Here is a 25,111-nt window from a genome sequence, read left to right as displayed (position 1 = left end):
TCATATCTTTTACATAAATATGTACATCCTCTTTCTCACAGGTGGGTAAGGTACCTATCATTATCCTCCTGGCTATCATTTGCCTCTTCTGCCTAGGTAAGAGGAGCTTTCTGAGCAATGACAGGCTTTATACCAATGATCTACATCTGGGAAGTTATACCCCTTTTCAACCAAAATAAGTGGGTCTACACAGGTTTTTATATACACAGGTGTTTTAAAGAGGTCAGCATTCCCTATACAACAAGTCTAGACCCTGCCTCAGATGTGTCCATTCAGACTACACATATCAAAGTCAAATGCACACATCAAATCTTGACAGAAGAATGAGTGCAGAAGAGTTGCATAACAACTTCGGTGATGAAATACCTGCAGAATCCTAAAACCCCTTTGACTCAAGAAGATACTTTCCCTGAAATAGTAAGACCGTCTTCATTTAAGTGTTGGAATCAATTAAAACAAAATCAGTCCATTCAGCCAATTACAGTACTGGAAACTGGCTTAAACTAAGGAGTGTCTGCAATAACCTTCTCTTTATCAACTCCAGCTCCATGTAATCATGACCTGTTTACCTGCAGGAGAGAATCTAGACTTGGTCCTTGTAACACTCACGACAAACTTGATACCATAACTCAGCAGTTTTCAAAAAATGCATACAACTGAATTTTACTTTTTACACATACTGTAATGACTTGATATGACTGTTGCTGCGTCATCTGAGAAATTGACATGCTCATCTCAGAGAACCGCCACTGTACACGTGACAAATGAATTTGATTATCTCAGTGACCTTACTTCGCTGGTGTGACAAGGCATGTACTTCTTCCTCTTTTATTCTTCTCTATTTTTCATGTCAATACACTGTCTATACTGTATTTATAAATTGAACCTGTGTTTTTATTTTATTAATCAAACTGAGTGTTGTAATATATTGGGTTGCCTGAAATGACAAAGGCAAATGTTGCACAAGTCATACTTCCTTCTTAATTCTAGAGAAAGATCATTTTCATATGCGTATTAATACATTTTATATTTAATGAACCACTTAATTCTCAGAATGTATTTTTATTATTTTGTATTATTACTTATATTTATGCTTTATAAATAAGGTGAAATGTCCTGAAGACCCATATTTTGTCACTTATTTTGAGAAAAAGGAATTACAGGCAACAATGACTTTAGAAGAAGGAGATATTTGCCACCTGTTTTTCAAGACCAGTTGTCCTATTCCCTTACTTTGTTATAGTGTCCAGGAATTCCTCAATCAGCTCACTGCTGCTATAATTAGCATGAAGCTACCATGGCAGCTGTTTTTAGCATATAACCTGTTCATCATTGGTTGAAAGAAGGTCAGTGCAGGCTGAGAACAACACAAAGTACCTATGTTGGACTGTACTGTATATAAATATATTCTGCACCCAGCGCCTACCATGACAAGCCACATTTAGCCAATTAAGAATTAGATGAAGAGACTAGTTAGAGCTTGTGCCCTTGAAACTGTGCACATATGCTGAGGTAGGCTATAACCTGAGAGAAAGGTGTGGGCCAAATTTGGGCCAAAGTCACCAAACCTTTTTAGCATTTTTCATCAGATTTGACTGTTGATTCTATGCATGCATTGAAAGAGAAGTTCTGGCACTCTCCCCATTCATTTAGATAGGGGCCACATCGTTAGCCCCAAATAACCACATGGAGGCAATGCCAAGATGGCTGCCATTTGGCAAGACTTGCCTTTTAAGGATTTTTATAATACCTCTTGCAGTACAAAGTGGTATAACAAGACATGGTGGGCTGATGCTAGCTGGTAAGCATGCTAACTTGAGTAGACATCTCTGCAACACAGTACATATATGTCTGTGACACAAGGTTAACACTATTCTTTACATTCTGTTGACAATGTTTATTTTTTATGTTTTAAACTAAGATTCTGTCCATTTTTCTAAATTGCCCCTTTAATGACATAGGAAATCATACTGCAGGTCAAGGTCGTTCTAGGTGGTTATAACATGAAGGAAAAGCCACAAAATGGCTGTAACCTAGGTAGCTCAATGTATTTGACTTAAAGCGCTACATGCATTGTTTCTGATATTGCACACATGCAAACACACAGCAAAACACAGAGCCCCTGCTGGGCTCTTGTTTCTTTCGAGATTCTCCTCTCTGGATGTGTGGATTTGTGTGGTATCACCTTGTCCCCTCCTTCATCCTCACTCCATCCCTCCCACCTACCCAGCTTTTCCAGGATCATTTGATCCTGGTCTCTGTGTTCATTACGCAAATGTCGCCCTTGCTCACAGCTGACCGAGAAGGACATGCTAATGAATCTCAGCAAGGCAAGGACTCCTCACACACTCACATAAGCCTTGCCTCTTTCACAGAAATCATTCTGGTACTCCTAAATGGTAAGAGGATCACTCTTAGACAGAACATGCCTTTAATCTCTGCTTGAGAGTCTCAGACACTTATGAGTTGCAACGTTTGGGAGATATCAGCTGTAATGATGCCAGAATTCATGATCTTGTTACTCAAGATAATCCACGGATCTTGTTTTGAGCAGTTTCATGTTGAAACTATTTTCTTTCTGTATCACTATGGGCAGTGCATTTTCTATTCAAGTACAAGAGGCTAACAAAATAAGCTAATGCTAATGTTTCAGCTCAGCAGAGAAGGACACCCTTAATGTTTGCATCCCACAGTCACAAGCTCGAGTCTGTTATCCATGAGTACATACACGACTGTGGATTATCTTGGGTTATTTCGACATGATTTCATGATGGAGACATTGCTGTTAAGATTTTCAAATGTATGTTTTTGGTGCTTTGAGCGTTTCAGAATTTTTCTTGACTAATTTAAACACTGAAAAATGCATGAGAAGGTCATGCTATCCATACAATAAGTAAAATACTAATAATTGATGCTCTACCATGAAGTAAACTGCAGTGTTTTTTCACATTTCAAATTGGTTAATTGTAAGTGACTTGAATCAAGGCTGGTTTTGATGGGTATTCCAAAACACAAACGTGTGTTTCTTTGTACAGTCATTAATTTTAAAGGAAAGTTTTCATTGTGTTTTTCTTCATATTGTCTGTTTAAAATGATCATTTGCGAAACAACTAATCAGTGCTGATAATACCCTATACTAAAGGATGAAGGAGTTATTACAGTATGTGCTTGCTAGATATAACTATGCAGTGTTCTTAGCAGACAGGATGTGTGTGTGTGTGTGTGTGTGTGCGTGTGTGCGTGTGTGCACGTGTGCACATGTGGGCATGCCAGTAGATTAGTGACACAGCTGAGCAGTGCCAGGTGAGGGGATTTCCCCAACACAGAGTTGCCTTCTTCAGCTTGGTGCAACTTCCTAAGATTAACATGTGGTTGCATAAGTTCAGCATTCTTTAAAAGGCGTTTTTTGGAAGGCTGTTTAAGGTCAAACATCACTGTGTGTGGATACATTTATCATCCAGTTTGCTTCTAGAATAAATGGATGGATAGATGGGTGTTATTGTAGACAATGTAATGAGGAAACCAAGATGATGAACAGATGGTTGCCATGGTAGCCAGATACTTGGATGATAAGCCTATCCTTAACTGCTCACACATGGATAACACAAATGGCAGTAAGGTGCATACCTCTAAATGATGAACATCTGCTTTATGTGATGGAATGAGTTGGGCCGTTCTACTATCTTTGAGTATTTTTACAGACATAGCCATTGTTTATGTTTGTTTTTTTCTCATGTATAATCCTTTACTATATGGTTGTCTCATTTTATACTCTGTCTTCAGCTAATTCTTTACAGCCTGGATTTACATATATGTTTTGCCTAATTCTGAGTCATTTTTATTTGTTTAGGGACAGGCTTGAGAAGATACTAGGAAATTCCTGTTACCAGGTCCGCTGCATATGTGGCATGTGCTCTTAACCACTCAGCTATCTGTTATGTGAATTTTATCATGTAGACATACCCACTGAAAGACTGGACCTTGCTTCTTTGTGGTCTGGATGATTTACCACTTAATGTGATGTAATGAGGTGGCCTTTTCTGTAATCTTTGATAAGATTTACTTTTTCTACCATGTATTTCTTTGACTGTCTTTTTCATCATATAGTTGTCTCAAGTTAGAGTTTGTCTTAAATAGCTTCTTCATAGTCTAGATTTGTGTGTGTGTATGAATACATATTTTTCTTTTGTGCCTAATTTCTAGTACTTTTTGTTCAAGGACAGGCTCTTGAAGACATATCAAGCTGTAACCTACTGTGGTATTACATGTATACTGTATACTATTTCTGTTGTGAACTTGCGGGCATTTATATATGACCTTTTTTCCCTTTATGAGTTTTTAAAAAATGGTTTTCATTAAGTGGCGTAGATTTGTTGGTCCAGGTGTGTTCGATGGGATTTTGAGGGATGTCTGTCTCAAGTGTGGCCTGATTGGTCCACATGAGTCTACAACCCCACCCATTGTCCTCTAAATAAATGAGTCATATCTGGGCTGAGATGCATCCTCCATCCAAGTTTCTTAGAATTCTGTTTTGTAGATTGTGTGTAAGCCTGCTAACAGACCAACCAACTGAAGAACAAACAAACAAACAACCAAACCAAATGTTTTGTTCAATCCATTTCTCCTCTCAAATGTATATTGCTTTATGGCATGATTTCACGGGGTTGCCAGGTTTGTCTCTGTCTATCACAATCCATATTCAGTCATTTTCTTTTTCAGATTCTTTAGCACTGTCTCTCTAAAGTTGGCATCTAATGATGGATGCACTTTTCTTTCAGGTGGCTACTTACTATCTTGCCTATCACCAATTAACAAGAGCATGGCTAAAGGTGAGGACAGAGGGGGCTTATCATCAGTAATACATTTGTACAGCATAAACAGATAAATACAACTGAGAAATGAAAGTGTGAATCCATCTTAGAACATCCTAGCCTGCATTAAACTAATAATAACAAGACTATGGGTCTATAGCCATGCTAATGGCTCTGCAATAAGGCACATCAATTGTATGAGCTAAATGCTAGTGTCAGCACGCAAACATGTTATACCTTTAACAGATGTAATGTCTACTACAACTGCTTTATTAAAATCCATGTTAGTGAGCACTTATTTCTAAAGAGAATCCCTTTACCTGACAGGTGTGTCATTTCAAGATGCTGATTAAACGGCATGGCTGTATTGTCACAATGAAAGACCACTCTGAAATGGGCAGATTTATCACAAAATACACCGCCACAAATTTAGCAAGTTCTGAGGGAGTGTGCAGGTGGCATGCTGGCAGCAGACCTGTCTTGTGTTATTTGTAGAATGACCTTTTACTGCGAGCACTTCAGGACAGCTCTGTGCACTAATCACGCTGCTTGTTCTCCATCTTGGACTCCACACACCTGTTTGGTGGATGGCTTACCTAGGCAAAGAGAAGGAGCTCACGTCAACAGATTTAATAATACATTCTGTTGAAAATTTTAGATTAATAAGCTTATGTCTGCACAGAAAATGTTGCAGGTGTTTTGTTTTAACACTGAGCAAAAACAAAAGTGTTGCTATTTTTGTTTGTTTGCATGCTTAAATTTGCTTATTGGCACTAAACACAAAGTACAGCTTGTGCTGATGGGAATTAGCCAAAGCTATGGAGACGCTAACATTTTGACCTAATAACCTAATTGATTGATTGATTGATTGATTGATTGATTGATCCATGGCAAGCTGGATGCGAGAGGACGCTGGCGTGAATATCGCCGCTTCTCGATCCGTGACAAACTTTTTTTTTTTCCTTCCCTTTTTAAAGAAGAAAGCCAAGTTGTCTTTACAAGCTCTGGGGCTGTGCTGCCACATTTGAAGCCTGCACACCTGAAGAATTGGCTCCATGGACTCACCTTTCTCCACTTTCTCCGATAGAGCAGTTAGTCTCACCGATCAGCTGCTAACTGACAAGCAGACGTGCTGGATGCTGTGCTGGATGCTGTGTGGGCTGTGCGCCGCTGCACCTCTGGGTGTTCACCGCCTGGCTCTGTTGTCGCTCTCCTCTGCTGCTGTGGTCTCTCCCGGCTCGGGGCGATGTTGGATGGTTGCTGCTCCACCGTTGCTGGTGGGGTTGTCAGGTGTTCAGTGCGGGAGCTCCTGGACTTCTGCTGTCGCTTCGCCCCGGGCTCCGTCGCTGGGACTGGATCTCTGGGTCTCACGCGTCGCCCCCGCTGTGTCCATAGGCCTCCAGACGCAAGTTTCGCTTCTGGACAGTCGGTGCTGTTCCCGGCGGTGCTGGCGGCGGCTGGCGCGGTGTTTGAGGCGGTGCGGCTGTTCCCTCCATGCTGTCTGACAGGCGCTCCACCTAATTATTCTTTGTTTTCATATATGTTTGTTCTACTTTGTTAAGTGTCCTTGGGTACCCTGAAAGGCGCTATATATGTTCAATCTATTGTTATTATTATTATTATTATTATTATTATTATTATTATTATTAATGGAACTAAATGAATAGTAATCACCTATTTTGAATTGGCAGGAATGTCCAAATCAGAATTCTTGGCAGTCCATTTGTGGAGACATTGAGAAGAACCTGCAGTGGAGCTACAGGAAAAGTGAGGGTCACCAAAATGATTACAGTTCATCACAGGATATGTGAATATTTTTGCTCTCTGGTATTACTAGAGGGTCAGAGGATCATCTGGTCGATCCATTTTATGGCCAACACCATCTTTGGCAATTTTTCTGGCGATCATAATGACACCAGCATAGCTAAAACATTCACAGACTAAATTTTCAGTTGCTCTCAAACATACATTTACACAGAAACAAATCATAGCAGCATCTCACTAGGAACTGCATCCACCTCACTTCCCTTTAACAGTAAACTAAAGGCATGACTCAACATGTCATTATATCAGAGACTTCACTGTTGCAGTTCCCCCAGTCATAATTAACAGGTACAGCCAGTGTAAAAGCTGTTTGGTGCTCGGAAGCCACAGCAGAGGTGATGTGATACCCATCTCCAGCACATGATAGTCTTTGACTTATTGATAAGCAACAGACTCAGACTGCTGTGTTAGAGACACTGTGGAGGGACTGCTGACTCATTGTCGAGGGACATTTTCAGACAAGAAGGCTGTGATTGTAAAAAAAAACAAAAAAAACAGTGTCGCCATTTAGTAGTTGCTGTCAGAACACTTATCAGAGGCTTCATGGTTTTGAGAGTTTTGTAATGCAGATTCCTGCTTTGAAAAGAACAATGTGTTAGCACTTGTCCATCAAAGCAATGCAAGCTTTGTTGAAGTGTCCTTCCACTCTCACTGACCTCCCTCTCCCTCCTGTTGCCCTTCCCCCCCCCCCTTTCATTGGTTACCTAGCATGTGCTCCCTCCCCACTCAGTGAACACACACCTACACCTGAACTCAGGTTTCTCCTTAGGGTTCAGGTGGACGGAAGGACATGGCTGGAGTGGCTGGAAGGGAGGAGGAGGAGGAGGAGGGTGATAAGTGGTCACACTCTGATGGTCAACTAAAGGAGAACCCTTCTCTTATCACCTGACTGCACTCCACTGGCATTAAAGTTTCATGGTCGCGCCGCAGGAATGTGATTAGAGCTCCATGAGGCCTCTTCTACTTTAGAGAAAGAGACAGAGATGGAGAGCCACTCGTTTAAAAAGACATGTTTATGAGGAAGACGCAAAGGTATGTGATGAAGAAGAAAGGCAAAGGAAGGATGCGAATGAGGCTAATGGAGGTTCTGATGAGTCTAGCTCTGGAGCAGATAAGATAAGCTTGACAATCCAGCCTTTGTCATGTGATCAGGGTGGGATGCAATTCCCACACAGATCAAGAGTGGGTGCACAAGGAGGAGGTGGAGTTAGGGGTAGGTATCAACAGGTGAATTCCAGCAGTCAGTCTCTCACAGATAGAGAGACCCTTTGATGGAAATGCCCCTGCACCAGGTGAAGGGGGAGGTTCGGCTCAGCAGCCTTTGAATTATTCATCCCTCTTCAGTCAATTATTAAAGTATGTGTTTAGTGCTCACATCCACCCTGTCTGTCGAGAAAACACTGTTTACTCTTGAAACTTTGATATTTGTGGTCACCTGATGATAGAAATGGTTAACATGGGGTGATATATTTACATTAGGGTTAATTTATATCAAAAAATTTAAGCCAACTAAAGCTTGATGTGTTCAAAGACCTGAAAATAATCTGGTTTGAATAACCTGAAATACATTTCCCCCCCCCCCCACAAAATGACCTTGTTCAAAGATCCCAAAATTGCATATCCTTCAAAAACACATCTCAGATTTAACTGTTGGACACAGGATATCATCCTTCCTTAAAAATTTTCATCCCTGTATGTGCACTGGAAGTTTCAAGTTTACACAGCACAGGTAAGCTGCCTATTGGACCAAATCTGGCTTGAAACTAGTAGTGATGTCATAAGATGTGAGATAACACACAGATCAACTGAGATTCAGTGTGAACAAAAAAAAAACACACCTCCTTAAGCAGATAGTCATAAGTCTTGGGAGCACTGCCCAAACACATCTGATTCAAATGAGAGGGGCATCAGACTGCAGAGCTGATCAGCTGACACATCTAAAAACATGCAGAGCAGAAGACAAAGATTCAACACTCTTCTGTAAAACTTTGCACAGCCTGTCAAACTTGACTTCACACAAGCCCATGTGTGATGTTAAAAAAAAAAATCTCCACATGTAGTGTCAGTGCAAGAGGACAGAGCTGTAAGCATTGCTATTGTGACCCTTACAAATCTTTAATTACACTATGGAGGCTACATTTGCTTATATTCTGTACTGTATGTTAACGCACTTAAGTTTCAGGTCTGCCGGGACATAACTTTGAACACAGCATTTGTTCAGTATTAGGGCAAGTAGGGCTCAGCATCCATCTCCAAGGCACATCAAGTTGCCATACAAATTTGTTTTACAACAAAAGTAAATCATGGAGGGCAACCTTGTCACATACAATTCAAATCTTTATTGGACTTACAAAAATTTAGATTTCTAAAAGCACAATCACGTTTACACCAGACATTTACAGAAGTTTTTCCAGACACATCCATGATCACTTTTCTTAGAAACCCTGTTCAGAGTGTACAGTGGGCATACAAGTTATACCTGCCAAAAATATGTTATATGCCAACACCCCCCCAACCAAGAGATAGGCCTTTCCCGGCAAGGGGGAAATTTTCATAAGGTCCGTGAAGGGCCCTTGCAAAGAACAGCAGGATGCCTCCTGGTTGGTGCATAAAACTGACACAGCGTTCTGCTATGGACGTGCGCGCTCCTTTTAAGTCAAATCCCCGAAATAAAAGGACAGAAATTTGTGTGAACTTTGAAAGTCAGTTTTATGCGAGATGGAATTTTTTTTTTTTTTTTTAAATTAACTGCTCTTGAAATGACATTGTGATCCCAGTCCCACCGTCTGGCGGCGCGTGTCCGGTGCCAAGAGCCATCAGTCCGCTCAGTGGGAGCAGCCCAGCAGCACAGAGGCTGCGAGTGCAAGCGGGAGCAGCAGCGTGAAGGCTTCCATCATCCCAGAGCCGTTTTTGGATGTCACATTCACCATGACAGTGGGCGTCATGGTGTAGTTAGACATCATCGTCGTCATGTTCATGGGAGCGTCTGTGGCGTTCGGGCCCTAAATGTCAGAGAGAAATGACGGGGGTTCAATTGGTTAAGTCTTGTTTGTGTCAGTTTGAGACCCTCGTTTGCCATTAACAAAAAACAAAAAAACAAAAACAAAAACAAAAAAACCCTCAGACAGACAATGCTCCGAGTTACAGGACACTGAACAGGTAGGTTTACTTCCCGGTTGCTTTATATTGTAACTTCTGCTTAAAACGGGCCTGTAGCCCGCAGCGCTCCCCTTTCACCAGTCATTTTGACAAATACACTTTAACTGGAAATTAAAGCCAGTAGAGCGAAGTTTAAGTTCAAGAGTCACAAGTTAAGTTTGTCCGCATTCTTAGGACTACAACTGACAACACTTAATTAGGGTTGACATACACATTAAATTAAATTTAAAAAGGAAAACACCAAAAAGGGGAGAAAAAAAACCAAACCAACAAACAAAAAACGTACCTGTGATGAGACAAGATGGAGAGCCAGCAGGAAAACTCCAAGGTGAGCTAGACACATCTTAGTCATCTCGGTGCTGCGTGAACAAAGGCTGGCTGCTCCGAAGCTCCGACGGTTAGTGAACTGGTAACTGATACTGGAGCGGCAGGCTTGCCTTTTATACCCCGGTGACATAATCAGCCACTCAAAACCATCTGATGTAGCATGAGACGTGCTGCATTCGGGTGCCGTCGGAAATAATGAATTAAGTAAAGCACACTTGAGGGACTCTAATTTACAATGTCGCGCTATTTACTTGGCGCTTTGAAGATAACGTTTGTATGGATCGTGCGTATGGGCATTCAACCACAAGGACAGGATTCAACTGTCCGGCAAAGCCGTCATGATGCCGGCAGTATTAGGCCATCAGTTTGCCTACACTCAAAAGTCGGAAACTACTCACTGAGGTGTGCTTCGTGATGCGTTCTTGTGCTACCGTGAAGCTCTGAAATTGGAGCGTCGCGGTTGCAATTAAACGGCATTGGGCTTATAAGGGCTTAAAAAATTGGCAAGACTGGAAAGCAACAGCTCCAGCAACACTTGACAGGGCCATGGAACAACATTAGCAACTACAAAACAGGATTTTTATAAAAAAATAAATTATCTGTGTGTGTGTGTGTGTATATATATATATATATATATATATATATATATATATATATATATATATATATATATATATATATATATATATATATATATATATATATATATATATATATATATATATATAAAATATGGCCAGTTAGTAACGTTTTTGCTTAAGACTGTGGAGTTAGTTATAGTTACTCATTGTTAACATTGGCGGACAGAAGACTTTTATAAATACAGAAGGCTGGAGTCATCACCACTATCAAGACAAACATATTAGCATACGCACAGTCATTCTGGTGATAATAAATCATGTGTTTACATTCTGTCAACCCCCATTTTTTTAATGTATGCATGAATATACTATCAACATTAGTATTAGTTAGAATACGTGTAGTACTGCTACTTGAAAATATGATAAATAATATCTGTATTAATGGCATCATGAATATGGAATTCCCTGCTGTGACCACTAAGGGCAGTGAACATCAGTCATCATTCTAAAAACATAAGACGAAGACTGGACTCGCTGTGCACTCTGCGCAGGCTACAACTGTTTGCCTTAAAGAAGAGTAAACAGCGCCTCCAGTGGACGCCTGTACACCCTACAGTCAAAAAAGCGACTGCCGTTACTTTAGACTCTATTGTGCTTCCGTAGTTGTCCTCTCTGCAATTTCTTCCGGGGGGGTACAAGATTGGTTGAAGGCGGAATCTTCGCCACAACTCACAAACAACTTCAGTTGTCTTTTTCAGGTTTCGCTTGGCCATAGAGCTACCTCTCCTCTCCATGTTGCTGTGTCGGGTTTCGGCAGTAAGCCGGACGTTCGCGAGTTGGGGACGGGGGTCACTCAGGGGAGGCGGCCTCCTACACCGTGCTCTCTCCTTCAGCTCAAGCCGCTGTCATGATGTGATGTCAGGAGAAGGCAGGTGTCAGTCCGCAGAGACAGGCTCTGCTCAGGCACTGTACCAAGACACAATTCTCCTTCCACGGACTAAATTCCCAATGAAGCTAACCGGACAGAAGCTGCTGGACCGGGAGCTCGAGATTCAGCAGGTACGTCGATAGAAGCTAACGACTTTCCACTCAAAGTAATGCCAAGTAAATATGTCTGACAGGTGGACACATATTGTAGAACATATCCTAAAGTGCTCTACATTTATCTATGACTTGTTCTTATATTCGGCTCGCGGGGGGGAATCTTCTTTTGGATTTTCCCCTTCATTGTGAGATAAACAGACTTGTCTCTGAATTACACTGACTTAAAAAAGGCCAAGTATTGGCGACACAACTAACTGACTCGTCGTCTTATGGTCTCTAGGTTCGTCTGAGTGTGCATACTCAGCTTTGCACAACACAAATCCAACTGTTTGCTGAATGGTGATTACTGATGGTTAACCTCTACAGACAACTCTGTGTTAAAATGCCTTGTTTTTGTCCCTCAAAAATACTAATACTCTCTTCGTATGCAGAAGTGTGGATTTGCAGATTTGTACTCCTGGCAGAGACAGAGGAAGGCCAAGAAGGAGTTCTGTCTTCATGATGGACCGCCTTATGCCAATGGAGACCCTCATGTAGGACATGCACTCAATAAGGTGATCAGCATACGTGTGCTTGTAATGTTTCACTTATTCCCTACTGTTATGGTTTGTTATAACAAACACTAAGCATTGAGTTATTGTTTGACTGCTGCCAATACGAATTAGATGATCAGCGTTCTGCTCGCAGTGACAGCTCAAACACTGCCAACATGATCAGTAAAAGTGTAATTTTGTTTTTGCTCCAGATCCTGAAAGACATCCGTAACCGTTTTGAGATGCTGAGGGGGCGACAGGTCCACTACATCCCAGGCTGGGACTGCCATGGCCTGCCCATCGAGCTGAAAGCTCTGGGGGAGTCGGCAACCAGCGGCCTTGACCCGCTGCAGATCAGACGTAAAGGTAGAGGCAGTCTGACGGACAGAAGGCTGAATAAACATTAGGTCTGTTCAATTTAAAGATGCTGCAATGTTTTTCTTTTTGGCCGTGAAGCGCGAGCGTTTGCTGAGCAGGCCATAGCTCGTCAGAAGGCTGCTTTCCAGCGCTGGGGGGTGATGGCCGACTGGGACCAGTGCTACTACACGTATGATGGGGCCTATGAGGCGTCTCAGCTTGAAGTTTTCCAGGAGATGCACAACAAGGTGGGCAATTTTGTGTCCTGCCCAGGCTGAAGAGGCCATCATTTATTACCATATTAACATTAGTAGTTGTTATACGCATCTAAAACCAACAGGAGAAAGAAACAGCAGGAAATAAAGCATGTGAATGTTATTGAAGCTAAATCTTTATCTCTCAGTGGCTGTAACATATTATTTGTTTTTCCACATGGTTGTTCTTCAGGGGCTCATCTACCAGGACTACAAGCCAGTCTTCTGGTCTCCCTCATCACGGTGCTGAGATGATATACTTAACGTGGAGTCATATATTTTAAAAAAAATCTGTATTTATACACTAGGTATTTTACTGTTCTGTGCTTGAATCCTCTCTCTGTGCCTGTTTAGAACGGCCCTAGCAGAGGCAGAGTTGGAATACAACCCCGAGCATGTGAGCAGAGCCATCTATGCCACATTCCCCCTGATCACACTTCCGCCTAAGATAACCTCAGAAGCAGGTAATACAGACACACAGACATACCTGTAATTCAGAGCTTTATTGAAAATTTCACCTCTGATCAGGTGGTTGAATCTCTTGACTTGTGTGTATGGTTTGTGCACCTCAACAGGTCTTGGAAGTGTCTCCGTGTTGGTGTGGACCACCCAGCCTTGGACCATTCCTGCAAACCAGGCTGTCTGCTACATGCCCAACGCCCAGTGAGTGTCTGCTTCGTGAAATTACATGAGAATGTGGTTGTGTCTGTGGTCAGACATGACTCAACTTTGACCTACTCCAGCTGTGTTTTTTTCATCTTCACGTGTTTTTGTGGCGTTCGATGTACTTTTCAACTGGGCTCACCTGGGGTTTCTATCCCAAAGGTTGTTGCAACATTGCTTTTTTCCTCTTTAGTTGCTGGTACAGTACGTTTGCATTTAGTATCAGAAAAGCTGAGAATTATATTACTGAGACTACAGAATAATAAAAAAAAAATTGGCTCTTTTTTATGGTTATCTTAATATCAGAAAATCAATGTGGTAATGCTGTAGTTGCATCTTGTTTGAAAATGTATAAATACTCAAGGTTTATAGATATTTATAGATATCTGGTTTGGGGCTTTTGCTGTAAAATGTCTTACTCTTGTTTGACCTAAAAGATCATGTCTTTGCTTTTGAATAGTGATGTGGTGTCATGTGAACCGTGTAGTGTTATTTTTGAAAGACTCCAGCATGTGTCTTGTTTTGTGGCGACAGGTACTCTGTGGTGAAGAGGGCCGACAACTCTCAGCTGCTTTTAGTGGCAACAGAGCGCACAGCCAGCGTGGCTGCACTGCTGGGCACAGAGCTGGAGAGTGTGGGTGTCTTCACAGGTAGTACACACACACACACACACACACACACACACACACACACACACACACACACACACACACAGAGCTGTCTTGGAGTGTGTTTTTTGCTAATGGCGCCTGTGCTTTTCTTCCAAGGCTCCCAACTTGAGGGTGGGATTTGCAAACATCCCACAATTCCTGACAAGGAAGTGCCACTGTTGCCAGCGAATCATGTGACTATGGCAAAAGGAACAGGATTGGTCCACACAGCGCCAGCTCACGGCATGGATGATTACAGTGTTGCTTCACACTTTAAACTGCCTGTGGTAGGTTGTATTTTTATTTATCTTTTTGAATCAGCCTTTCAGGAATCAAGACAAGCTGGTCATACCATTTAAGATGATGTGTTAGTGAGCCACGAATCTCAGTGACCATAACATTCAGTGCTGAAATGATTACCCAACAGAAAAGTTATTAACAGTAATATAAGATAGTCAAGTAAAAGGCAAAATGTGGCTGACATGATATGATTCAAGATCTGTATAACTCTGTATGGGGTTTTTCTTCCACCAAAGGAGTGTATGGTGGATGCGGACGGCAAGTTCACTGAATTAGCTGGTCCTGAGCTACAGAATCTGTCTGTGATGACACATGGGACGGACAAAGGTACAGCTAAAATATGTGAAATTAACAAAACACTATCTTAGACCATGTTGATATGTGAGTGCATTGTAAATGATCATGTTATTTTTCATTTCTTTGTCTCTAATTTCTGTTTTCTTATTTCCTGTTTGTGGAATCTCCCTTCCTGCACATGTTAGTGATTTCCATGTTGCAGAAGTGTGGGGCTCTGGTGAAGGAGGAGCAGTGTGTCCACAGTTACCCATATGATTGGAGGACAAAGCAGCCTGTCGTCATCAGGCCCAGCAAACAGTGGTTCATCAACACGGCCTCACTAAAAGACAAGGCCAAGGTAAAGCTGGAAAACAGAAGCCTATGGTGTTCTGTTTCTTCGCCTTTGCAGTTTTTTTCCAGAAGAAAAAAATGAAATGCCTATGGCGTGTGTGTGTGTGTGTGTGTGTGTGTGTGTTTGTCCAGGAGGCACTGCAGAAAGTGCGTATTTTGCCAGAGTCAGCCCGGGGCAGCCTGCTCGCCATGCTGGACAGACGGACCTACTGGTGCATCTCCAGACAGCGAAGTTGGGGCGTCCCGATCCCTGTCTTCTATCACAAAGAGACTGGAGAGGCTCTCATCAACAAGTAAGCTGATAAACGCCACATATGTGAAAATGGGCTCATACACTGGCTTGGATACACAACAAAATACATTTTTTCATGCTCAAACACAGACACACACAAATATGATGTGTAAGAAATTTTGTCTATGCCTCTGGCCTCTGCAGATACTCAGTGTCTCATATAGGAAAGCTGTTCAAAGAAAAGGGCAGTGACTGTTGGTGGGAGCTTCCCATTGAGACTTTGCTGCCAGCAGAGGTGCTTAAGAAGGTGAGAATACTGTGGGAAGTGTAATTCTTCTCTCTAATATGATGAGCATTATAATTATCTCCACCAAGGAGGTTATGTTGTACACATGTCCATTTGTTTGTTGGTTGGAGGGTTAGGGTTAGGGTTAGGGTTTGTCAGCAGGATAACATAAAAACTACTGAATGGATACCCACCAAACTTGGATGGAGGATGGGTCTCAGCCCATTAACTTTTGGTGGGGCTGTGGATAAAGGGATAGACCTACGACATTGTTCTCACTGGCTTTAACACCTTGAGATCCTGTGTTTTTTGAACATTTATTGTAGTTACTCAGGAATTAAAACATGGCTCTTGATGAAACAATCAGGCATATTTATGCAGCTGTGTATGAGTGAGTAATATTTCATGCGAATAAAGCCGACTGTTACTCCTTGGAAGAGCTGTGCATTCTACTGAGTGCCATTCTAGTTATTACTGCGATTTTAGAGGTTTTTACAGCTATATGTATGTTTAATGAAAGAAGTTTCATATTGCATTAATCAACATATTACGTATTAAGAACAAATTGAATGACTATGTGTAACACGAAAAGACAAACTCCCTCTGGTAGCTTATTGTTTTGCTAAACACCTCTTATAAAGCAAGTGTACGATACCTGCCCAGCAGACAGATAGAGGCAGACACAGTCTGAGCAGGTGAAATAATGGATGTTCAGGCAGAGAAAGACAGACATGTTTGTCAGGAGTTGATACAGTTTGAGTTATTGTTATTCTAGTAGCTTAAAATTGATTGGGCAGCTTAAACATCATCATCAGAATTGTCATTAGTTGTAATCTGTTTTTCTGTTGACCAACTAATAAATCACCGATTGCTCACAGCCAATTACCCGTTTGTGTCTTTATCAGACTAAATCAGGTCCAGTGACAGACTATGTTCGTGGAGAAGATGTTCTTGACATCTGGTTTGACAGTGGAGCATCGTGGGCTGCTGTACTAGAAGGTACATCTGATCTTTCCTTAGTCTGTCCTGTTCTGCAGATCATAATAAGTACAGATGGATTTAGTTAATTTTGTGAGAATGACCGTGTGTGAAATTGTGCTGAACTCTAACACTGATTAAAGTATTGCGTCCTTATGCTAATAGTGGTTGATCCTGCGCAGCAGAGAAGATGTGGTTGTTGAAAACTGTTGTCCACATATGTGTTGCCTGTTACGCACTTCGTCTGCAGAAATGATATGGTTTCTTACTCAGTTTTCTACATAAAGGGACTTGACATGGATGTGTTAATGTTGCTCCTTTTCTCTCTCTATTCCTGCTCATCAGGGTTGTTCTCAGAGTAGCAGCAGTTCATTCTCCATCTCATTTCAGTGACTGTTAGCCTTCACGATGCCTTTAATCAATTCTAATTTCATTAGGTTTATTGTGGAGAAATCGGCTTACACTTGTGCTGACGATACACTTGTCAAAGCAAGTTAATTAGACTATGTAAAACAAGTAGTTAGAAAGCAGCACAAACCTGGATTAGAAGGCAGTGCAGCCTCGGCATACCATGTGTCTGCATCTCAGCATTAGTAGAACCGCAGACAGTAAAATGAGTGAAATCAGTAAAGGCTGCCAGATAGATCTTTCTTACCTAGGGATTGACTGATTATTCGGTCCTATATTCAGCCTTATTCTGATCATTGGAATCTGTGTTGTTTTAGTTTTTTTTTTCCAATTGCTGACATGATAAATATTTTTTTTAAAAATGAGCTACTGCAGCCACTTTGTATGCATGATGTATTTGGAACAATATATCATGTGGTAGGTACTAGCAAAGTGCCAGTGTGAGATAAAGTTTCAGTGGAAGAAGAACATGGATATCTCATAACAGCTATTACCAGTAGAGGGCTAATCTAAAAAAATAGAATCTTGGTACATTAACTCCCTTATATTTTTTGGGTGAAATTGAAAATATGTACAGACACAACTGTGTATAAATTGTATTCACTTTGATGATCCTCTGACTTTTCCTTTAGCGCAGGGCTGCCCAAAGTGCGGCTCTCTGGCCAAAGTTAGCTTGCAGATTTGGAGATTATCGAAATATTTTTGAATTTAAAAAAAGTTCCTGCACCACTGCTGACTGAAAATCGTCCCATCAGCCTGATCTGTTAAACGAATAGATCACCAAAAAATGAAAATTCAGTCATTATCCAATGAAGCCATGCTGGTGGAATGTGAGATGATGTTTCATAGTTCATAAAACAATTGGGGTGCTTTACAGCAAAACAGTGTTGCAGCATTCTCCTAAACAACTAAAGCAGATGGGGACTTGTTTTATAATGTAAAAAACAACAGAAAAAAAACACAAGTGGCTCCATACAGCTCACTATATCTCAGGAAACCCAGAGATCTCAGATTGGTTTGAAAAAACAGTGCTGAGCTTATGCAGCAGCGTTAGATGGGTAGATTTAGCAGTCACAGTGGAAGAAGATTTAGTTTTAGTTTTTTAAAAGTTATAGATAATGTCGTCTCAAATTAATTTGGGATCTCTGGGCTTTTTTCTTCCCCTATCTACTTCAGCTGTTTAGGAGAATGCCACAATGCTGTTCTGCCCTGAAGCCCCAGAAATGTTTCGGACTACAAACCAAACCAAACCAGATAATGACTGAATTTCAATTTATTGTTGAACTGATCAAGTGTTACCGAGCAAAATGGTACCACTGTGAGCGTGTTGATGTGCAAACATCAGCATCTAGTTTAAAGAACAAGTCTCTAAGAGCAGCTGGAATGGCTGTAAACTCTGGTTGTTGTAAAACAAATCACATGGACCAAATAACTAAAAAACCTGAATCAGAACACAAGACTTAATAAGGTGTTAAAGTGGACTGTTACCCTTTGTCATTTCCAGAGGAGATAGAGGGAGACACTGAGGAGCCTGAGTCCCGTCTCAGCTGGCTCCCTGCTCCACTCCGCAAACCCCTGGTCACAGGTTCATTGATAATCCACCTACTACAGCCAACACAGCCGCCTTTCACTTCTAACGTATCTTTGGCCCTTTCTGTCTTTATTTCCCAGGCTTTTTACTATTGTAGTTACTCCATCCTTTTCATACATCCTCCTTTGGCCTTCAAATGCTCTTGGATCTGTTGTAATTACCAGTTGAATACACATGAATGTGACATGATCTGCAATACCACATTGGTTTGACGTCAGATTAGTATCTCTCATCTTCTCTTTGAATTAAGGCCAAAAGCATTTGAGTGAGCTTTGAGGTCTAAATACCAAACCTGCCAGCAGAAACTTCTGTGGAACTCTTCAGGCTAGCATGAATCTCAGCCTCTCTTCTCTCCCTTATGCATGCAGTATACACACAGACGGCCTGACTTGGGACAACACTGTAACATTTTGCCAGTTGGCCAACACTTCCGTGCTGTTTGTTTTCCATGGCTGCAACGTCTGTCTATTTGTCTATTATGTTGCCTGTATAGACAACGCAGTTGTCACATTTGATTGTAGTTGTTGCACTTTTACAGCTGACATTGCCTGGTCTTTCTTGTCTTTTCCAGACACTTCTGTTATCTGGGTCACACACTAACCGTTTGTCAACCTTTTGTTTGTGCATGACTACAAGTCACATGCATATGCTCTCCTCCACCCCTCCAGAGTCAGACTCCAGGGCTGATGTGTATGTGGAAGGGAAGGACCAGATTGGAGGCTGGTTTCAGTCCTCGCTGCTCACCAGCGTAGCTGTCAGGAGCAAAGCACCTTACAAGTGAGTATGCAGTCCACTCGGTGTAGTCTTCACTACGTCTAATTCACTGCAAATGACTTGGTGTGAGATGCATAGACAATAATAAATTGAATTGCAACTGAATTGTATATAGTTTCATTCGAGGACATCATCTTGGGCTTGACTTTAAAAAAAAGATTTTTAGTTTACATTTTTCTGATAATTTGTGTACAAATATATAAACTACTATTTATGACAAGTAAAATCAAGAATCAAGAAAATAATCCACGGATTAATTGACAATGAAAATAATCTTGAATTGCAGCCCTAACACGGAAAACTGATTGAACAAAGAATTGTCAACAGTGAAGCAACAGAGATTCAGATATTCTGACTTTTGGTAAAGTTTAAACTCTAGATTCACTTAATTTCCCATGATGCAACTTGATGATGTCCTTCAAAGGAGTCTCCCCTTGCCTCATACAGTATATGGCCACTACTTGTTCTAAACCTTAGTAAGCGACCTGAGACTCTCATTCTAAAAGAATGCCACTTAACAGCATTATTAATTATTCTGGCATCTGACATTTATACACCCCATTCATTGTTTTATCCTGATTTTGCCGTGTGAGACACTGATATTGTGTGTTTTTGTGTCTAGGTCACTGGTGGTCCATGGCTTTGCTGTCAGTGAGAAGGGAGAGAAGATGTCCAAGTCTCTGGGCAATGTTGTGGATCCTGATGCAGTCATTAATGGAGGGAAGGTGTGACCAACTAGCATTGCTTATTAACTTATTTTAGATACCCCCAAAGAGGGAGTTGTAAGTTTTATCTGGGTGACCTGACATTCTAACATTTTCGAGTTAAAATGGTGCTATTAATGATATATTTTCAGGACCCCAGTATGCCAGCCTATGGGGCAGATGTGCTGCGTTGGTGGGTGGCAGAGTCAAACGTCTTCTCTGAGGTTCAGATTGGACCCACTGCTCTCAACGTAGCCAGAGACAACATCAACAAGGTACCAGTGCAGTAAGGACATGATACACGTGACCACTTTAATATGAACAATGCTCACTGCTTTCACACTTTTTTCCGTGTTTCTTTTCCAGTTGAGGAACACTCTGAAATTCATGCTTGGTAACCTGCAGGGCTTCGACCCTCGCGTGCATGCTGTGGACCCCAAAGAGATGCACTACATCGATCAGTACATGTTGCACCTGCTGCGCGAGTACAGTATCAAGGTGTGTTCATGCGTATGAACAGAGCCAGCAGCTGACTGAAACAAGTGTAAACGTGAGAGCCAATTACATGTGTGTATGTGTGTCTCTACAGGTGACAGATGCCTACGGTGAGTTTGATGCTGGCAGGGTCATCCGAGTCCTCCAAGCCTTCATCACCAGAGACCTCTCCAGCTTCTACTTTAGCATAATCAAAGACAGGTACAGGCTTGCGACAATGTGAATACCACAAAACATTAAACTACATTGAATTACTTACTGGCAGTAAGTAGCTATTGTACTCACACATCTCTCTGTCCTCCTTTGTCTCTCCCTTTATCTGTTTGTCTCCTTCTGCAACTTTCTCTCAGGTTGTACTGTGATCCAGAGGACTCACTGGGCAGAAGATCATGTCAGACAGTTTTAGAGGAAATTCTCGATGGAGTGACCAGATCCATAGCTCCCATCCTGCCACATCTAGCTGAAGAAGTCCACCTACATGCACCAGGACATGACGGTGTGTGCCTGTCTGGTTATGTTGACGCACAGGGTTACTCCTTGAAACTGCGAATGAGCTTCTCACGAGTTTCGCTACTTTCTAACAAGAGTGTTCTTAAACTGTAATTGTCTCTTTAGAAGAGGGGACGTTATTCAAGAGCGGCTGGATTAAAAGTAGTTCCGTTTGGCGGCGACCAGGATTGGAGGAGGCAGTGGAAGGGGCATGTGCCATCAGGGACTCCTTCCTGTCTTCCATTCCAGGCAAACATCCAGCTAAGTTTGACCTCACTATTGCCATTGAACCTGGTTTGCTGTTTGAACTCATGGAGGTAAATCAAACACTATACAAGCCACTATACATGGTTTAAATGAATGCAATACAGTTCCACAGGACATGCAGGAAAATAATTTGTACGTACAAATGCTGAAGAAATGGACCATGTCTTTAAATGGACAAATTAAATATAGTGACCGTGTTTGTAGTTGTGTAACTGATTTTAAAACAAAAAATAGAAATGGGTATAGCATGGCTTCAGGACATCACATCTTTATTTCCAGAGTAATAGAATAATATTTACATTATTAGATTATATGAAAGAATGTGAAATGTACAACATAGTGGGTTGCCAGTGTCACCTGTTATGTGTTATTTTCCAACATAACACTACATTGAATTTAGCAAAGTCCCACGCTTTTACTGTATCACTTTATAAAATCTGTAACACATTTTGCACAGGTAGTGTAACTACATATGTTAACAATATTATCCATCATTTCATAGGTAATAAGTATAAAATCTAAAATATGCATGACACATAAATTAAATATGGATTTAAAAAACTGATTTTTGTATAATGTTAACTATTATTGAACAGGATAGTATGAATACAAACTCACACCCTCCTCCACATCTCTCCACAGTCTCTCCAAGAAGAGCCCACCTCCACCTCCTCACAGCTGGCTGAGCTGATGATGGTAGCACGAGTCAACCTGACCAGTGAGCTTCCCCGCGACCTGCCCCCAGACGCCCAGCTCAGCCATGGGACCTTCCTCATCAATCTGGAGGGTGAGCATGCAACCCTAAGCTAATTATATGTTTGAAATGTAAGCAAACCATGATGTCATACTAGACCTTTCTCACAAAACATTTCCACCTGTTAAAGGGCCCATTTTAACCAAAGGTACATTATGTAAAAACTTCTGTTTGTAATTCCGAAATTAACCTAAATGATCACCAGATTGTAAAACACAAAACATGTGGGTGCTGACAAGGCCCAAATAAAGAAAAAGTCTTCTCTGCTTTGAGAGCATGAAGACACGTACTCAAACAGTTTCAAGTATTCATAATATTATTTATTGATATATTTTTACTCATAAGTTTGTTCATCACAACATAAAAAACAGCAAAATTTTACTTTTTTACTGTTAAATAAGACCATACTCAACCATATTCAAAAAGGCCTATTAAATAATTCGTCATTTTTAAAAAAAATGTAAATAATCAGATAGTGTTCCCACTGTTCCAACAGCTTTTTATTCTATTTTAATGGTGCGATTAGATTGTGTATATACCGTTTATCTCCTCATGAATATCACTTAATTTGCTACTGCAATAGCCAAATTATCCCACAGTATCACCTTTTAATTCATTATCACATCAATGACGCCACTCATTGTTCTGATGATGTTGCTTGTGATTACATCTCCAGTGCCTGGGACATAAGGGGTTCTATTGGCAGAGAAGGAATATAACAGTTAGAGTTATGTGTTAACTATATAGTACCTTTTATACCAGAGATAGGGACTTGAGTTTGCAACTTAGACTCATGAACAATCTTTATTTTTTTGTGCATCAACATTAAAAAAACAAGTACGTCATTCCCTCGTGCGTGCAGCCACAGATGGCAACAACACTATGGCGGTGAACACAGCTGCTGCTGTTGTCCTTTTTTATCATAAGCTTTGCTATAGGAACTTCAACCAAGGTGCAAACAAAACAATCACCAAATGTAATGTCTGCAGAATGAATATAAAGGATGCTGGGTCTGGATGCACCTGAACACACCCTGATAAGTCCGTCACGTGGTAATGTGAAAGTTAACCTCAGCGCCTTTGGGCAGTTATCAGACATGTTTAGCACAGCGTGCAAGAGGTCAGTTTACTTTGAAAACACAATCTTTTCTTAACTAATTTAAAGACTGAAAAATGTTAAGAATCGAGAGGGTCGTGCTATCAATACAATAAGTAAAATACTATAATAATAATAATAATAATAATTGATGCTCTACAGTAAACTGCAGTGCTTTTTCATTTCAGGTTGGTTAATTGTAAGTGACTTGAACCAGTGCTGCTACACATATTTAGCACAGTGTGCTGCTCACATGTAAACCTAGAACTGATGGCAAGGAAACCTGTTTCAGTGTTTTATATTAATGCAAAGAATCATTTTTGTCAGACAAGAAAGGTGCCAATTTTCACAAATGATAGATATCTTTATGAACAAAACTGATGTTTTAATAGCACCAGTTTATGGACTTAATTTAAAAGGAGTGTGTGTGTGTGTGTGTGTGTGTGTGTGTGTGTGTGTGTGTGTGTGTGTGTGTGTGTGTGTGTGTGTTGTTTTTTTCATACTGCATTGCAATAGCCTATGTAAAGTGATCATATGCCAAACAACTAATCAGTGCTGATAATAGTCTATGCTAAAAGATAAAGGAATGATCATGATACAGTACATGCTTTGAATTCCTTAGATATAACTATACAGTGTTCTTGGCAGACAGGATGGCATGCAACAGATGATTAAAGACACTAGAGACTTGGCTTGGAAAAAATGATGTGTGACCATCTCTGCTTTATACTAAGAGCTTTTTATATCTGGAGTCAGCCATGTTGCACCACCATATTTCTAAAGTAGCCCAGATTGGACAAACCAGACACTGGCTATAGAGAGGGCCTTTCACAATTTTTAACATTTTTTATGACCACTGTGGGGGCAAGTGACATGAAGTTAGATGCTCCAGTTATCCACAATCACCAGTGTTGGCCTGCGTGAAGCTAGAGATACTAATGAGAGCCAGACATGGCTGAACTTGCTTCAGGCCCCTGTGCTCCTCCTGCTTTGACAAAACTAAAATATCTGCAGTGATGTGATTGAGCAATAAAGTGTGAATAATATGTGTGTATCTATCCTGTCAGGTGGTGTTATCCGTGAAGACAGTCCCTACAGTATAGCAATGGTGCCCACTGCTGCTGCCCGGTGCCCGCGGTGCCGCCGCTACACTGCAAAGTCAGCAGACTGCCTGTGCCTGCGCTGCCAGACCGTCATTTCACAGGCTCAGAGAAGGGTCTAGATACTGTATCACCCTGACGACCAGCAAACATCACTTTGGCTGTTGCGTTTTCCTGCTTCCCATGAATTTGCTTTGTAGGGCTGAATATCACGCAGGTTTTACAATTATTGTCTCTGTTTGCTGAGAGATGTTAACTGTTAACTGACTCGAGATCAGTCCAGTTCTCTCTCACTGCAGCCTGGCACAGGACTGGCATTGTAATGACCTGATGGCAGGTAAGCTATTGCTATTTCTCAATGTGCTTCACACTTCACTGTAAAGTACTTTCCTTGAACAACCTTTTCAAACTCTAAAACCAAAATGTCCACAGTGGTTTTGGCCACTTGGCTGTGGCAACAGTGTGCTACTTACACATGTGGTCTAGCATGATAGGATTCTTTACTGTGTTTAGAGTTGGGAACTGGAGATATTGATTTGATCTTCAGTGTGGAAGGGATGCTATTAAATGGAGCTTATGATTTTTAAATGTGTAAATACATTGAAAAAGAATTAACTACCATTGAGTGTCACTGTGTGACAACAGTTGAGAGAAACCTTTTATATATTGGGTGTGGGTAACTTGTCAGTGCCTACCTTTGTATAAGAAATTCTTTTCCTAGTAAACTTAAATAATTGAAGGTGTAGAAAAATATCTGTACATTGAAAATAAAACAAGTTTCATCTCTGAACATGTTATGTGTGTCAGC

The 25,111-nt window shown here is 41.1% G+C and overlaps 1 protein-coding gene across 3 annotated transcripts; it reads left to right on the top strand.

Annotated features, from left to right (window-relative positions):
- Positions 1-11,361: 11,361 nt before the first annotated feature.
- Positions 11,362-25,093, top strand: iars2 (isoleucyl-tRNA synthetase 2, mitochondrial). Of its 3 annotated transcripts, XR_005070373.1 has the most exons (25): positions 11,362-11,761; positions 12,178-12,300; positions 12,492-12,645; positions 12,736-12,884; positions 13,084-13,133; positions 13,245-13,354; positions 13,466-13,553; positions 14,088-14,203; positions 14,321-14,490; positions 14,740-14,830; positions 14,986-15,137; positions 15,263-15,423; positions 15,567-15,669; positions 16,554-16,647; positions 18,539-18,619; positions 19,294-19,402; positions 20,022-20,124; positions 20,256-20,378; positions 20,470-20,601; positions 20,693-20,799; positions 20,949-21,094; positions 21,214-21,404; positions 21,997-22,141; positions 24,271-24,501; positions 24,604-25,093. XR_005070373.1 is itself a non-coding variant. In XM_037072532.1 (24 exons), the coding sequence occupies exons 1-24, from the start codon at positions 11,495-11,497 to the stop codon at positions 24,423-24,425; spliced, it is 3,120 nt and encodes a 1,039-aa protein (XP_036928427.1). In that variant the 5' UTR covers positions 11,362-11,494; the 3' UTR covers positions 24,426-25,093. The 3 variants fall into 3 exon arrangements, 2 of the variants coding, with proteins under 2 accessions (XP_036928427.1, XP_036928430.1); XM_037072532.1 differs by having other exon boundaries at positions 24,271-25,093; XM_037072535.1 differs by lacking the exon at positions 18,539-18,619 and having other exon boundaries at positions 24,271-25,093.
- Positions 25,094-25,111: the final 18 nt, after the last annotated feature.

Source organism: Acanthopagrus latus, chromosome 16, assembly GCF_904848185.1.
Source record: "Acanthopagrus latus isolate v.2019 chromosome 16, fAcaLat1.1, whole genome shotgun sequence".
Lineage (NCBI taxonomy): Eukaryota > Metazoa > Chordata > Actinopteri > Spariformes > Sparidae > Acanthopagrus > Acanthopagrus latus.
The sequence above is the reverse complement of the archived record's forward strand: the minus strand, read 5'-3'. Positions and strand labels throughout refer to the sequence as shown.

Excerpts from the sequence above, each read along its gene's own strand:
- iars2 (XM_037072532.1), top strand. The coding sequence starts at position 11,495 with ATGTTGCTGTGTCGGGTTTCGGCAGTAAGCCGGACGTTCGCGAGTTGG. Across the intron at positions 12,885-13,083 it reads TCCAGGAGATGCACAACAAG|GGGCTCATCTACCAGGACTA; the intron begins GTGGGCAATTTT and ends GTTGTTCTTCAG. Across the intron at positions 13,554-14,087 it reads TGCTACATGCCCAACGCCCA|GTACTCTGTGGTGAAGAGGG; the intron begins GTGAGTGTCTGC and ends TTGTGGCGACAG.